Consider the following 17,076-nt stretch of genomic DNA (forward strand, 5'->3'; position numbering starts at 1 on the left):
CTCTCCACCCAGTCTGTCCTTGTGCCGTTAACCCTGAACTCGTGTATGCCCTAAGGAAAATAGTTTCCCACCCAAACTGTCATCTCTAAATGCTTTTTCCCACTCCTGATTTATATCATAAATATCTGACAGCCCCGTAACTGTTTCCCTTAATTTTTTTTTTTTTTTTAATGGGGGATCTGAGTAATTTTTCACAAATTCCTGCATGTATTTTCCTTTCTTTCTTTTCCCTCCATCTAACAGGCCCTACTTTGTACCAGCCTTCTTTCACACCTTTGAGCAAATCAAAATTGCTTTTCATCAGCCACAGAGGAAATTTATTCCTTCATAGAGAAATTTTTTATGAACAAGAATAGCTTCTTCACCCATATGCTCTATACATTGCTTCCACAGGATTCCCATTTCCTTCTGTAACAGATGTTCCATCACTGGAGCTGGGGGGGCGAAAAATTTCCCAAGTCACTACATTTTAGCCTCTCACCTTTTGAAGATTGCATAAAAGAAATGTGCCCCTGTTTAAACCACAGTGCATAAAATAGTGCTATCTCCAAAAAGATAAAACATGCTATATGTTGATGAGAGTTATGGAATTTTGTGTAATAATAATAAAAATCAATAATGGCATGTTCAGCTAGATTTAGTTTAGTTTTTTGCTGTTCATTTGCTCCAGCAGTGTCACAAGTCCCATAATTTCTTTTACCACCCAGTGTACTCTGAAATACCTTTCCACATTCATTTCTTAGCAATTATAGTCTTTACACAATTTAAAATAATAAGAAGCAAGTTCCATTTTCCTAATGACATACTCAATTCCTTTTGTACATACATGAATACAATATCATTTGGAGGCTGAAAAATAAATCCTGGTGGGATGAACTTCCTGCTAGTTGTACTAAACCACACTAATAACGTCGAACAATTTCCACTCTCTCGGGGCTGTTGTACAGACATGTATGTCACCCAGATTACCCAAAGTCCAGTTCAGCTGGGTACATGAAATTATTTATCAAACCCATTCAGAAGCAAAAGATAGCCTGTATTAGCCCAAAAAATAAAGCTTTTAAAGCAACTTACTCAAGGATTGCATTGCGGTCGCGACTGATTAAACAAGAGAAACCTCGAAAACGATGAATCAAACCAATATACTGAAACTCAGTGAAAACAGGGACTTGGAAAAAAGGTGAATTGCAGAAAGAACACTAGTTATTCCCTGTGGAGGGCAGACAGGGAATATACTTGCCGTTAGAGGTCCTTCATTCCTGAGAATTAAGAGCAGCAACTCAAAGAAAACATTAAGTGTTCTTAAGCAAATTATTACAAGACCTTCATTAACTGACCAGCCAGGTCCTCAACCCCCTTCTGCCTCTATTACCCATCTTTACTCTCCCTGACTTCCACCTGCCCTCACCTCTTCACGCGTTCCTGGACCAACTGCCGAGGGGATTGCACCAACACAAACAGCTGAGAAAGCGCATCCACTCCTGCCTCAGACTAGGCCAAGGCATCCCAAAATGCAGCAGTCAAGCTGCCAAACACGAACGGCCAAATGCCAAACAGACTAAGAACATTAGCAACAGCCCAAGAGCATTCCCATTATCATCTTCTTTCCTCCCCGGACATAAAGGTTGACAATTTAGTGGCAATAAGGAAAGCTTAAAAGACTAAGAGTGCACCTGAGGATACTCTGATAGATTTTGATTAACTGTAAATGGCTTGATGAAACGAGACATGGGTTTTGCAGGTTAATTAGGTGTTGGTTTTTAAGGGGTATCATAACATATTGCTAAGACAGGCATGAATTTTCTAAGGTGTTTGCCATGGAACAACCATGCATGCCAAAATCTTTCCTTAAGATCCCAAACTCCACTGAGATGCTTATGCCTGTACAGAGCAAAGTCTTGTCAACATCTCTTGGTTTACAAGCCCGTTCCTTCAGACAAATGCATCCAACAAGAACAAGCCAGAATAAAAATGAACTGTTCCCAATTGCTAGCTCACAGGTATCTCTGGATCAGTAAAGTCATGGAAACCATTCTTTGCGGAAGGCGCTAGAAGATTCTCTATGAGCAGTGCACCAAATCAAAAGCAATGCTCTCCTTGGCTCTGCAAGAGCCAAGATCTTCAAAGAGTCCTCAACTTCATTTCTACAGCTGCTGCTGAAACAATACACATGAACTCTTTAGCAGACACCTCTTTGTTTGGGATCACAGGCTGCCTGCATACAAAAGGCCGGAAAACGTAACTGGCACAGGCAAATCACGTCTGTACTCACAAAACGGATTCTGGGCACTTGGGTTCCAAACAGATAGGAAGAACTGCCCCCCCAGTTTGAGAGAGTACTACTACTGGTTACGCTTCTCTAGAAGTAAGGCACAATGATAAGATGTAAATAAAACGGAGATCCAAGTTTGTTGCAACCGCCCACTGACCCCAGCAGCATGCTCTCAGACATCATGCAAGCCTCCCATTTTCCAGAACGCACTTGCCATTCAGACTCCATAAGCTCTCAGTTCTGAATGCTCTAATGCTGCACGTTAGGAACATCTAACAGAGATATAAGGCTTTACAGAATCAGGCCATTATGTTATAAACCTCCTCTTTTTCCAAAAGCTATAATATTTACTAGTATCTGGCCCCGGTGAGGATTGAAATTCAATTAATTAATGTTCTAAAGCACACTGAAGTATGTGATGAAAAGCTCTGAACATTAAGAACAATTATCTAAAATATATTTGGCTTACATCTCTTTTTCTAATTTTAAAAAATTACACAAAAGCAAGATTTAATATTAGGAATGAAACACCATTTTCTCTTTTATACATCTATTCCCTAAGTACCAAAAAGAGAATCTTAAACAAACTTACTTCATTTATTCTCCTTGTACAAACCCGTCTTTCATGCTGTTCACCTTTCCTATACACATTTTCTTGCTGATGTTCTCCTTCTGCATTTAATCTTGAATATTTTAGGTTTTCTTCTGAGGCTTCTTTTTTGCCTTCATGTTTGAATCTCATGACATTACTCTCTAAAGTCATTGTTTGCGTAGCTGCATCTTTCAATTCCACTTTCAACAACTCAATATCCTTATTAATCTGTGGCATTGCATCTGGATAAAGCTTCTCTTTCCCATCAAAAGTTGATTTCAATTCTACTTGCTGCTTTAAGAATTTATTGACCTGCTTGAAATGTTTGAGTTCAGCTTTTAGTTGAATAATCATTTGCCTAAGATCTTTTTCATCCTTTTTCTGTATATCTTCAGTTGAACATTCTTGCTCGGTTGTGTTCAGTTCATTTACAATTTTCATTTGTTCTTGTCTGCTATACTCAGGAAGGAGGAAAGAAAAGGCATGAATTTTTATTTTTATTTAAGCAAAGAAGAATATCTTCTAAGAAACACTTTCGCAATTTCTTGACATATCTGAAATTCCCAGGAGATTTTGTTTTACTCACTAATTAATTACTGACAAACAGAGATTTTGAAACCTTTTTACGACAAAGTTATATCATAAATTATCTCATCGATGCTTTTCTCCTATTTATGACTATATATGCTCCCATTTCTCCTGTTTATGACTATACATGACTATTTATGACCATACACGGTCCCTTTCCCCACCCATGTGCAGATACTAAACCTCTGATAAGTAAACCTATTGCTCACGTAAGAGCAATATAAGAAATAGGAATGGATTTTCAGGAGTTTACTCTCTGATTTAACTACCTTAAAAATGAAATTCCAGCAAAACCACAGGAGACTCTAGGTGTTGCCTTTTACTGAAAATCTATCCTTTCATGTATTTCTAATGTAGTAGGAAATATGGAAACTGAGAAACAGCCAAAAACCTGAAAAAAACATCTCACTACAGACCACCAAACTGTCCCACAGATCACTCATGGTCCATGGACAACAGTTTGCAAAGCAACGTTTTAAGTGAAACTGAAGCCAAATAAGAGACATTTAACTCATAAGCAAGCCCTCAAATTCTACAGATGATTTCATGCATCCAACAGAGAGCTTTTTGTGCCACTAAACATATAAACCAGCATTTACGACGACAGCATTCGTATAGCTAGCATTTGAAACGGTAGAAGCTAACTAGGCTTTTTATGTCCTTCTCTGGCATCTAATGTCATTAGTGAGAATTAAGTTATGCAAAGTACAGGCTCATCACCAGTCAATCTGGTCATTTATACTTGAATATAGAAAAGATTACACACTATAGCGGTAAAGATGATGGTGCTGGAATCACTCATTAGCAGACTTTTAAGTAAAGTTAACAAATAAAACAGTGTTATGTATTCATCTTCTAAGAGAGCAGCATCTCCTCATTTACCACTAACTAGTGCTTTGACAAATAAGATCATTTATGCCTGTTGGAGAGTTTTAAATAGTAATGTTTGTAAATAGTAAAGCAGGATTGCTTTATTAAAGCCAAGTGCAATGCATGCTGAACACAGAAAACAGGATTTGACTTGTCTAATTCCACAGGATACTCTGCCACCAGCATTGCTCAGTACCACGTGCATGGAAGGTCATTCCCATTACTCTCCCGAAACCACTGCGGCTAGCTGAAGGAGCAGCACGGATGGGCACTGAAACATGTCCCGTAATGCTGTCCATAGTCGTTAGTGTGGAGGGAACTAGGAAAGGAGAAGGAGAATGATCTCCAGCAAAGCTCTAATCCAGTTTTCAACCAGGAGATTAAGCAGTGTAAGCTTGAAACTGGGGGAAACAAAACTAGGCAGGGTGTGGGGTTCTTACACACCCTTTTCTTGGTTGGTATTGTCCAGCTCCTATGGAAATGAGCATTTCAGCTGGGAAACATGATACACACATTTGAAAAAGATCAGTTACGCTGCAGCTTTTGCTGGTTAACTTACACAAGTAGTTGCTCCTGCACGAAACGTGACTTCAGTACTGACAACATGGTTCACCTCAGCACGGTCCTACCAGTGGTTACACTGGAATAACCAAGAAGTCAACTGCAGTGCGTGGGCTCAGAACCCTCTGGGCTGCTGACAGACAGCAAACCTCTGTCCAAGCAGGTCAGATGAAATGGCAAAGGCCATGAAACGTACAGTAATGTCCATTCAAAATTAACCCTGTAAAACAGCCACTCTAACTCCAATTCTTCCCTCCTCAGTTCCTTACACATATAATTTTTACAGTGTTGCCCCCCCACACACCACCTTCCACTGGCCTGTGCTCTCAGATATTTTTATTTAAAAAAAAAAAAAATACCACCTATTATCATCTGAGCCCTTTAACACTGCTAGACCCCCTCCTGAAAATAATCAGTCCTTACAAGAAAGCTCTGTACATCAGTAACTTTGGAGAGTTTTTTTTCTTGTAATGGGTTTTTCATAAGGATTTCTACTGATAGTATGTTTCCTAATTACTTAATTGCATGATAGACTAAAATGGCTCTGAAGGCGCCTTGCCAATCTCTCAGGTAAATTAGACAGTGCCATTATCTAAATTCACTTTAGCAAAATTACTTCATTCTCTTCTCAAATAGAAATACTGTCAAAAGCAGTGCATATCCCTCATACTTACGTAGATTCCAGTACAGATGTTCTATTTTCTCTTAAGAGAGATGTGAGCAAGTTCTCTGCTGTTTCCTGTTCACTCATTCCTATTCTGCCAAAGTGGTTGCCAGTTGTATCATGTTCAAACTGAGGCATATTTGGACTCCTATAACGTCTGTCTTTGCAGAAACTCTCTGAACAGCCCGACGGAGCTATCTGTTAAAAAATTGCAAACATTTTCTTACTGCACAGGTATGTAATGTTCTATTAAATTCAGGGCTGTAATCTTCTTGTAATCGGGTTTTGTAATTCCTGATGATCTTTATCTACATTAAGAAGCACCCACAGACATTTCACTTACTATTTATTAATAGAAAAACTAATTAACATCTATTTTGTATGATTAATTCATAGTGATCAGTTGTTTCGTCAGTAGTAAGTACATTTTCCTGAAGGTCTTTAGCTATGAAGAGAGATGAAACTTCTAGAATGTTGCCTGCAAATTGCAGCTATCTTTTTATGAGTTCCCCTTTGACTCATCTGTCTTTACAGTACAAGTTCTGCCCTGGGGTCTCCACATGCAAGCCCTGGGGTCTCCAGATGCAAGCCCTGGTGGCCACGACAGGATGCAACTTGGTGTATTTTCAAACTCCCAACTTTTTGTACGCAGCACCGTAGACGTGTCCTAGGAAATGTCTACAGTAACTCAGCCCCCAGTTAAACCAATGGAAGTCTGCTCTATCAGCTACATGAGAATCCAGACTGGGCCTATTTGGACACAGCTGCCATCAGCAGACATCAGCAGCAAGAGATTGAGATGTTTAAGACCCAAGAGGACATTTACAATACATCACTCACCTGCTTATTCACCTCACAAGGAAAATCCAAGGATACTTGAAGGCATACCTAGTAAACAGAGAATCACAGAAATTACAGATTTCAAATAACAGAACACCATTATTCTTCAACATTACTAACGAAAATGCCCCGCTTTGTGTCATATTTCAGCATGTTACAATTTTTAAATCAGAAAGGTTCAGCTTTAATTGCACACTATGATCCTCTAAGGTCATTTACAACTCAAATTAGTGTATGACTCCATGCCTTATATTACATCGCTTTTGAATGACAGCATAAGAGGACAGCAGAATCCTTTATGTACGAAAATGTAATCAACAAATCATGAAGTATTTCAACCCTGAAGAAGGATCTACAGTATTTTTTCCTCAATTATAGCAGCAAGTCCGTTTTATACAATTTGTACTACAGGCCTGACTGCAACGGGGGCTGAAGATCAGAGTGTGTGTATGTAAAGAAACACAATTTCAGGGGACTTTGTGTCATCCCCATTAAGGAACATTATGAACAAGAGCAAATACGGACCAGGACGGAAACTATCTTGACTGCAAAACCCTAGGAGCGCAAAACTATAGGAGAAAGCTCTCAAACTCTTTAGGATAACAATCAGTTGAAAGTAAAATAGGATACCAAGAAAAGTATGCTTTGTTTGCAAGAGAGACTGATTTCTAAGAAAACAAGAAGTCTTAAAGGCATGCAGAGAAAAGAGTACTCTAACAGAATGTTCCCAGAGCAGAATCCTACCTGACTGACCCTCTCGGAAGACTGACTGTTCTGCATCTTCCCGTCATTGTCACCATCTTCAGTCTGCATCACAGGCTCCTCTGTTATTTCAAGACACTACACAAAGTATGGAATGATGTGAAAATGTAGCACAAAAAAAAAAATACTGTGATATGAAACATGCATAAATAAGTCAGTGACATGTCTTAAAAGAAAAATAAAAAAAGCCTGTAATACAAAGTAAACACTGAATTAGATTTCTTCAACATGATCAAAGGAAATTAATCTAAAAACCAGGAATTATTCACATTAAATACAGTGAAACTAACTCTTTCTCCTCAGAATTTACAAAAACCATGAAAATGACTTAACCTCTTCTGACAATGGACCTCTGTGTCATCAGTCATATTCTCATTGTGCCTAGTTTATTTTCCAATTTTCAGAATCTATTTTCATTTTCTACACTATTTAGGCTCTTCTCCACCATCCAAGAAATAGATGCTTTTAAAACAAAGTACGTGTGGTTTGCTAGACACTAAAAAGATTTACTCTAACACTGAGGGTTACAGTCTGCTTTGTCTTGCCTAAATTTGCCGATTTGTAGCAAATGGTGCCAAATCATCTTTTCCTCCCGATTTTCCACAGAACCCAATCTACCTCCCATCACCAGTAAGAGGAGGAGGAAGACTCCACTTTTTTAGGTGCAGAACCCAAGTTCCTGACATCAACAAAACTGACACAAGACCAGAATCCCCTCGGCGTGCTAGATGTTAGAGCGCAGCAACGGACCTGCAACAAGGGCTAAGGGCACACGATGCTCTTCTCTCCACAGCAGCACACACCACTACTGCAGGAGCTTCATTTATACATGGGAATGTCTTCACTTCACTTACAACTCCCATCCTTTACTCGGTTTGCTCTGGAGGTGAGGACACAACTTATCCTTGCTTATGTGAAGCACTGGAACAGGTTGCCCAGAGAAGCTGTGGATGCCCCATCCCTGGAAGTGTCCAAGGCCAGGCTGGATGAGGCTTGGAGCAACCTGGTCTAGTGGAAGGTGTCCCTGCCCATGGCAGGGGGTTGGAACTAGATGGTCTTTAAGGTCCCTTCCAACCCAAACCATTCCGTGATTCTATGTCGGTTCAATACCGACCGTAAGAAAAACTCATATTTACAAGAAATTATTATCTTCAGTAGCCACATTTTGGTGCAGTCTGTCAGACAACAACCCGAGTACAAGTCTTTCATCCCACTTTGGGATCTATCATGAGTGACCTGCAGTTAACAAATTTCATTCACCACCTCCCTGTGACAAGACTAGATTGGACATTTATATCACCCTGTTCTATAGCAACGTTTCCCAGTCCAACAGAAAAAGATTGGTATTTAATATCTTTGCAGCTAGAATCCCAATAAATAGTAGAAAGGTACAAGAGTGACAGTATCAACAATGCTGTGCCTAATACGCTTAAACCACACGTAGGACACAGCATTCACACTTGCATTGCAAATTAACATTTTAGTCCTAAAGCACTTGTGGCAATAACATAGCACTGCTGTGCATAACAGTTGTGTTTTGGTGTGACTCGGGCTAAAAAAATTACCTTCAGACAAGAAAAGCAGAATCTTGAGCACAGCTACAGAAAAATGAGATTAGAGGCACGGAGACTCAGGTGACAGACTGGAAGGAATGAAACTGGTGTCTAGGGTTCGGAGATGTGATATTTATAGCTTCGATGAATACAGCGCAGCGCTGAAACTTAGGACACGGAGAGAGAAGCCTGCTTGCCCAGTACGACGTGCTGGGAAGTCTTGGCTCACAGCATGTCAGTCCAGTCACAAACAGGATTCTGCAAGGAGCGTTATTTTTGCTTCCTAAGAACACTGGGAATTGGATCCATGTGTGGGTTTTTAAGTTTTAATTGAGTATGCATAGAATGTATGCATATATATATATATATGTGACATAAATGGGAAAAGCCTTTTAATCTTCCAATCCCTAGCTGTATAAGCAACTCTAATAATTCTAAGTATGAATTTTAAAAAGCAGAACCCGGATGGTGCAACATATTAATATATTTGCCTTTTACTATTAGAAATCTAGATTGAAAACTAATTTCCAAGTCATGTTTTAATTATTCTGGTATTTTCTCTCAGACTTGGTTTTCTAGGACAACACGAAGCAAAGACAATCTGCAGACTGGAGGAAGACACAGACAGGATTGTGGGATGCGTTATAGCAGGATCCTTATGCTGTAATCATGGGATGCCAGAAGCCCAATAATATTAGCAATTATTAAAAAAAAAAAAAAAAACAAACTCTTAAGATTTAACTTTCCATGTGTAGATTCAGGACAAACCCTATATTTGTGTATTAAAAATACACTTATTTGCATATTAAAAATACACTTATTTGCACATGGAGCTTACTCACCCCATGCAACTACCTTTTATGACAACATTTTTTAGTACCCGCTTTTCCCAGGCCAGTATTTGGTTTAATGAGGGATGATACTTAGAAGGAAACTATGGCCTCAGACCAAGAGGTTATAGCCCACCGTTACAACAAATGAGCGCAGTTTGAGCCTGGCCCTACGGTCCTGCGTCTGAGAGGCTGTAAAGAAACTTTCTGTGCTCCAAGGAATACAACCTAATGTTCAACAAAATATTAGAAGAAAACAACTGTCTTAAAATCAGGAAAAAAGTCTAGCAAGAATAAGCTGCCTGTTTAAAGTATTTCCTTGGAGACTGAAAACCTTGAGAATGTTTTACCTAAATGAACCACTGATATGGTTGGTTTGCAAAGATCCCCTGAGCCCTGAAGGCTGAAATCACTGAGGCTGCTGCTCTCAGAGAAAGCAGATGTTCAGAGGACAGTACAAAAACAACCTTTTTCTCTCCTCCTCTCTCCCTCCCGAACATGAAGCCAAGAAATAGGGGTGGTCAGACCTCTGGGAGATGCCCTGCAGAGGCACCAGCATGCAGATTCATCTGATTGTGCTCCGGCATTGTGAAGGAAAAGAAAAGACGGGCTCATTTTAAGAACCTGAGAAGGATGTACCTTCCTCCGTCTCTCCAAATCCCACATATGTTAGTGTCATCGCGGCACTACCTGCCAACAAATTCTAGCCCAAAATACACACAAAAAAAAGGAACTTGTGTTTTTGGAGAACGGCTGTTAACATGCGAAACACACAATTGTCACAATCCACAACCCGAAACCCAGGTTTGTCAAGACTGCTAAAATGCTACCTTTTATACTAAAAACTTATAATTAGAGATCCTTTCATTTTTGACTCTCATAGCACTATTATCACTCTGGCACAGGTTAAAATACTGTATTTTACTTTCCTCTTTACCAGAATTTTGAGGTTTATTTGTCTCTTACAAGTTTCACTGTTTGTCATTCTACATCTCATGCAGACAGCTTCTTAAGTAAGTAGCCCTAAATGTTCTTTTCATGCTGAGACAAATGCAGGAGTGCAGAGGATCCTGTCATGATAATCTCAGCGCCAGAGAGGAATTCCTGTGGCATCAAGGACTGCAGCCGCGGGGGTGCAGCACCCTCTTCAGGAAGATACGGCAAATTGCTAAAAATATTAATCCAGATAAAGCGCAGGTGCTCCCCAACAGATTGCCCACAAGCTTTTCATGGAAACCTATTACAGTAACATGTAAATTCAGTATTTTAACAAAAGCCATAGCACCCCTAAAGGTCAATTTATAATTTAAAACACATTTCAATTAAAGGTAACGTGAGTATGTCTTGAAACTGAAAAAGCAAGACTATTTCATGACTTCTGATGAGTGCTCCCAGTGCATCTGCAGCACACACGGTAAAAGACAGGACCCTTTTTCCAGAGTCCTGCAGAAAAATCATCAACACCACAGTCCCGGTTGTAGAATGAGACAAACCCTACACATAACCGATTCAAACTACTAGTTTTTTGTTCTTTTGAGTTTAATTCGGAAAGTCAAGACACAAAATACTAGCACCACCATTATTCCTTTTATATTTTTACCTTCCTATTCAACATGTGGTACACAAGAGCACTGTAACTGCAAGGAAAAACCACAACACGATATAAAGAAAAGAACTACCACCCACACCGCAAGTAATGCCGTATAACAAGCTAGAAGGTTCATTAGGATCTACTAGAGCTTCCTGAACATCCTTCATCCCTCACACACAGGAAGACACATGGGGACACAGCACCCCAAATCCTCCTCAGTGGAAATATTTTGCCAAAACCTCTTCTTCCCCACAGCTAAAAACAGTCCTAGCTGTGAGCAGAAGAATGAAACGGCCACCAACAATTACTTCCTTGCACCTCCCAGCAGTCTACCACAATGCTGGCCACTTCTTCATACACTTCTCTACTCTGTATGAATACATTTAAGTGACCTGAAGTGCTATTCTTTCGTTTTTTCTTTGCCACGGTGAACACTGTTTGGCAGATGCAGAGGAGATAAGAACTAAGCTCTTACAGAATTAGGCACAGCGCGAGAATGACTCTTGAACAGCAGACAGGCAGACATACAGCAACAGCTAAGAAGTTACATAAGATATTGTTTTCTTGGTAAAATTAACTATTTCCTCCCCTTTCAACTGGCAAAACAAACATATCACAGGCCTAATTAATATTTTAATGTTGAAGTTGTTCCCTTAAAATCAACTTGACACATCCCTGAACACTTGCATTGAGCAGATTCTCTGTTGTGCTAACATCTTAAAGTTGTTTACATCATTAATTTAAGAAGTTATTCTAAGGAATTAGTAACCGAAGCCCCGAGGGTTTTACACTCATTCCGCACTGATGTAAATGACTCCACAAGGTATATCAGATGTGAGACACTACTTTAACACAGAAAACCTACCTCACTGTGGCCTAATGTTTTTAATGCTTCCTTCCCTCGTGAATCTGTTGTACAAAGCCCAAGCTGTTTTTTCTTAAGATCTTCATTAACTGACTGCAGTTCCTTAACCACCAAGAGAAGGTCAGAAACCTAAATAACCAAAGGAAGAACAAGCAAAACCAGTAACATCCATACCAGTATGAAAACAAATGAGGATATATAAATCTCTAGAGACATGTAAATGTAGTTGGAAAGCCTGGGCTTCTACATCTGCTCATGGGGCAATCTCACCATGCATGAACAACATCATCATGTATTTGTGAGTTAGTGTTCAAAAAACCTCATCTTGTCAGACTGCAGTTCCCAGGCATGTTATTAAGTTGAGGTATCAAGTCTCACAGCGCTGTAGCAAGAAGAAACCTGAGGGCCCCTCACACCAACAGGTTGATTTGAGAAGTGCGAGGGAAACCAGCATTACAGGGAAATAGTAGCATCCAGAAACAACTTGTTCTTCTATCTCAAACACCTTCTATAAACCACCATCTTCACAGATACAAAATCTGAATGGACAACCATGTTCAAGACTCTTGAGCAGACATTACTGTCACAGACTCCAGAAGGCAATCTTTGCAAAGTGAAATCTATTTATCAGACCAATTAATATATTTGGAAAAAACAGATCAGTTTTCAGGCATATAAACCCTTTTTCAGCTAAGGAATTGTTTATAAATATCTTTTGCTAATGAGTATCCCTGAATCCGCTAAAAGGAGTATGATCTGAGAAAAAAGTGATATAACCCCAGAGTGGGACAGGGACACAATGTTTAACCTCTGTGAATTTCAGTTCCCCTTGTGTAGAATGGAGACCTTAACTTACCTCAGGGTTATTATACAACATGCCATATTAACCGAAAGATCTGCAAATCCTGGGATGGAGTGTGCTATTCAGAAGTAGAAATTACAGACACTTCTACCATCTTCAGCATTGATAAAGCTGCATGAAATACACATTGCAGGATACTTAATGCAAAAACTTTCCTTTGGAGTTGGTATACTTCATGATGACTAAAATGTGGTCTTGAGCCTGCAACTCGAGTCCAGGCATCTAACTACGGTGAAACCTTTGCAGGAAGCCACCTATCAGCCAAGTGTGAAGCTCACGTGCTGCAAGAAAGACTAAACAGTTCATAAAAGGGGGATCACAAACCCCAGAGATGAGAACTTCAAATCCTTTCAGAGCTACCCAACTGTACCTAAATAAACCTTTTTGTGAGAGATGCACAAACTATAATCAAAGCAGAATTAAGCCATTAGAAACAGTAAATAATAAAAAAGATCAACACCTTTTTCTTAAGTTCTTCAAGAGACAGATGATCTATCTGTAGGCTTAAATGATCCTGGTCCCCTAAACAGATACTCATATAAGATGTTTGATCTCCACAGAAAGATAGTGTTTCGTCTGTCAAAATAACCAAGAAGAGGAATTATTTGAGAAACTATTTGCAGGAAAACACAGGATAAAATGCAAAGACAGGACTTTCAAATAAGAACCTACTACTAAGCCTGTGGGAGGCCAGTTAAAATGTTTCATCCCCCAAAATAAGCTTTCTGTTTAATTGAACAAATTTTGTCCTCCTAATTCTTTGTGTTTCTGACACGTAGACACGCTGTATTTTCTGTGGCTGTATTTTCTGTGGTTATCAGCGTGAGTTGTGAATGCAATTCTGAACTGTAATTTGCATATTTAGCATTACAATTAGAAATAATTTCTAGGAAGGATAAGTAAGGCATGAATAGTTATTCTGTCTTAACTATATTTAACTATATTATGAACATAAACTCAAGGTCTCAGAGTGAAAAGCTGGGTTAGAGAAAGTTATTGAATTTATTTTGGTTTTGGGTCAAAAGATTGCATTAAGTGAATTGAAAATAGCTACTTCTTCGTTTCCTCTATAGCTGCAGGAACAATTTGTTATGTTTCAATAAACACCTTTTCATTTACAATATGGATGACAGTTAATTCTATAAATATATCTCATTAGAAAGGGAGAAAGCGTATTAAAATTAGGACAAAGAAGAGACATCCAAATGCTACTCCCAGCTCTGACACTGATCCCATGGTTACTGCAAGGACCCAAAGCTTCACAAATGGTTACTCATTTTCAGAGCCTTCATCCCTAGCACGCAGCCTCACCCTCTACACAACTGCTCTTGTGAACCCAGAAGTATCCACTACACCCTTTAGCCTACCCTGGTTGTTCATCATCTCTGGGCTTTTGAGTTTGGAAACTCCGCAATGGCAGAAGCTCACCTTTTGTCACTTATCATAGCTGTCAGGGGAGTGATGCTAAAATTGAAAATCTAAGTTTAAAGGGGTAAGTGAACAGGCTTTAGTGCTATTCATATATCCCCTCTGGAATACAACAGATATGTCTGTACATATGCAGTAAACTATATTTAACAATGCCCACTTACATTATTCTTTTCTATATCTAAGTATACACTAAAAACACCTCCAGAGAAGCACAATACAAAATCTAGAAGATAAATTATATTTAAAAGCTCTCCTATTCCTGAATTACAAAATAACAAATCCTCTGCTACTTTATTTTTTTCTGTCTTTGAAAACACTTCTGTTAGGAAGAGCCTAGCCATTCCCTGAGACACAAGCTCTTTACCTAAGTATTGTGAAATAATTACATCCCACAGTCAGAAAATGATCTCATGGCCACACATTTATTCAAAGCCAGGAGTCTCTGACTTTTGCAGAAAACAGTAAATTCTATGGGTACGAAATTGTAGGCAGCTTTAAACAATCACTGCAGTATTGGAATTACTAACATTTGCTGCATGGAAAGAGAAAAGCTAACCCTCTGTATATGCCCTGATTGCTCAAAGACAATCTGTTACAAATCCCCTAAATAATTTTCAGTATAGAAAGCCAAAAAAAGCTTTTCACACATTTTTACTCTCAAACGTTTCGTCTCCATCCCAGCAAACTGACTGTAATAAAACCAGTTTTCTTTTGTGCAAGATCAAGAAAAGGGATGGCTGCACAGGTATACAGACCTTGTCGGGTTTTAATGTCCTTAATCTGATCTTCTAAGACCTTCTGCAGATTCCGATTAGCTAAAATGTCCTCTTCTAGTTGTTTTCGCAACATGAAAATGTTGTTTAGTTCCGTCTGCAAGCTATTTATACTAATTAAAAAAAAAAAAAGGAGGAAAAAGAAAACCTTCAAGGTTCAATTCAAAACATTTTGCTGTGCACCTCAGCATCTCTTATACACCCAGGCATCCACACAGAGCCATTTCTCCTTAGCCATCGCTGGGTTTCATTACACATTTTGATGCATAAGAATAAACAAATCCCTTCATAGAAAGATGACTAAACCTTTACATATATGTCCTCTTCCTGCTGTTTTGAGCTGTTCTGCTTGTAAGTCAGCTAAAACATGACAGATATATTCTACCAGCCAACTTCTGTGTAATTCTTTTTAAGGAAAATCAAAATTACTAACTTCTGAAATGTATGCCAGAAAAACATCATTATCACATAATACTGATGGCTCTGTGTATTCCATTATACGGTGACCATGGAAACTTTGTCCCCTTCCTATAGAACTACACTATATACTCTAATGCTCCACTTAAAAAAAATATTTAAAAATCATGTTTCTTTGAAAATACGACCCTGACATAATTAACTGTTTTATTTCTTCATTTACCCAACAGTCTGCAAAAAGACCTTTTAATGTCTAAATTGTCTTGATTATCTCAATGGGGTGTAAATGCCAAAACTTACAAATGATAATCTGTCAACGTGAATGAATTCTTTAAGCAGCTTTCTTCCAAGGTGGCCACTGAAGCTCTTACTTCAGCATCAGTCACTGTCCCTCAGTATCAGCACCTCCAGCTGTCCCTGGCTAGATCTTCCCCATACCCTTCAGCAACATCAACAAGGCAGTTCTGATCAGTCCATTAAAAGACTTAAGTACACTAAAAATTGAAAATCTAATACAATAAATCAAATGGATTTAACAACAAATAAATAACAAGGTGTTACTGAACTCATATTATTTTTCATCATCACTTCACTCAGAACCTCAGTGTTTTAAGACAAATTAAGCTCCCGCAGAATTTCCAAACCACTGCACCAAATTCCAGAGAATTCAGGAATCTTTAAAAAAAAATTAAATTCTTCTTACAGGAGACTATACAGGAACATACAACACATCATACTTGCTTGAGAATAACAGCATATTGCAGAAATGCATTAATTACAAGACAGCAAGTATGAAAAGACTGTCTGTCTTCTGACAAGTGTGCTGTTGTCAGTATTTCCTGCACAAGAAACTATGGCTTTAACCAATCCTCCCTTGCTCAAGAGTATCTTTGAAGAGAGAGCTTCAGCAAAAAATTAAGAATAAAAACAAACAGGCACATTACTGGAAGCTAAGTAAGCACATTTTCTCCTTTTCATGAGTTAAAGAATTTATAAGAAGAAGCATTGATTCCCTGCTCGGAGAGACAAGAAATGTCTTGGTCCTGACATCCGGTAGCTTATTTTGAAAAATAACCATCCAGGTTGCTTAAAATAAATAATGCCTAAAAGAAGATACGTCAGCAAGAAAACAGATGTTTGCCTAAAATCCATGTCACTGCTGATGGCAATTACACAGATGAGGAAGCGGGACTTATTTGCAGGGCTTGTTTATCAGCTCCCCAGCACTTTGGGGGTTCAAGCCTTCCCTGATGAGATTTACAGCACGTCTCAGCCCACAAAACCACGAGGAGGAGAGACGAGAAGACCTGCCTCCAACTTCCAGCTCCATTGTTGAACCACAGCGCATCCCCTGCAAATCGCTGAGCAATATGCCCTGCTCTGTGCTCCCTGCAACTCCGCATCAAGAAAACGGAACTAACGATCCTGATCTCACAGAAGTTAATTGCAAAGCTCTTATTGCCCAAATGACTATTACTGCAGTTATAATTTTCCTCGTTTGAAAGATATTGTGAGAAAAAATAGCCTCAGAGATGCGTTACTGTGCTGTCAGTACTACCCGGTGCATTGACAACCACCTTACCCACAGAGGGTGCTGCGATGGCA

At 39.0% G+C, this 17,076-nt stretch overlaps 1 protein-coding gene across 1 annotated transcript in view; it reads right to left on the minus strand.

Moving 5' to 3' along the window:
• Positions 1-2,864: 2,864 nt before the first annotated feature.
• LOC104504698 (CDK5 regulatory subunit-associated protein 2-like) overlaps positions 2,865-17,076 on the minus strand; it is a gene marked incomplete at its 3' end in the record, with an annotated part of 45,548 nt that continues 31,336 nt past the window's right edge. Inside the window, exons 14-20 of the mRNA XM_010161316.1 lie at positions 15,037-15,167; positions 13,311-13,426; positions 11,989-12,117; positions 7,132-7,227; positions 6,384-6,435; positions 5,558-5,741; positions 2,865-3,318 (exon numbers count right to left, since the gene is read on the minus strand). Of these exons, the coding sequence (XP_010159618.1) occupies positions 2,865-3,318; positions 5,558-5,741; positions 6,384-6,435; positions 7,132-7,227; positions 11,989-12,117; positions 13,311-13,426; positions 15,037-15,167 (1,162 nt within the window). The remainder of the gene's footprint in view (positions 3,319-5,557; positions 5,742-6,383; positions 6,436-7,131; positions 7,228-11,988; positions 12,118-13,310; positions 13,427-15,036; positions 15,168-17,076) is intronic.

This window comes from Eurypyga helias, unplaced genomic scaffold (genome assembly GCF_000690775.1).
Source record: "Eurypyga helias isolate BGI_N326 unplaced genomic scaffold, ASM69077v1 scaffold37111, whole genome shotgun sequence".
NCBI lineage: Eukaryota > Metazoa > Chordata > Aves > Eurypygiformes > Eurypygidae > Eurypyga > Eurypyga helias.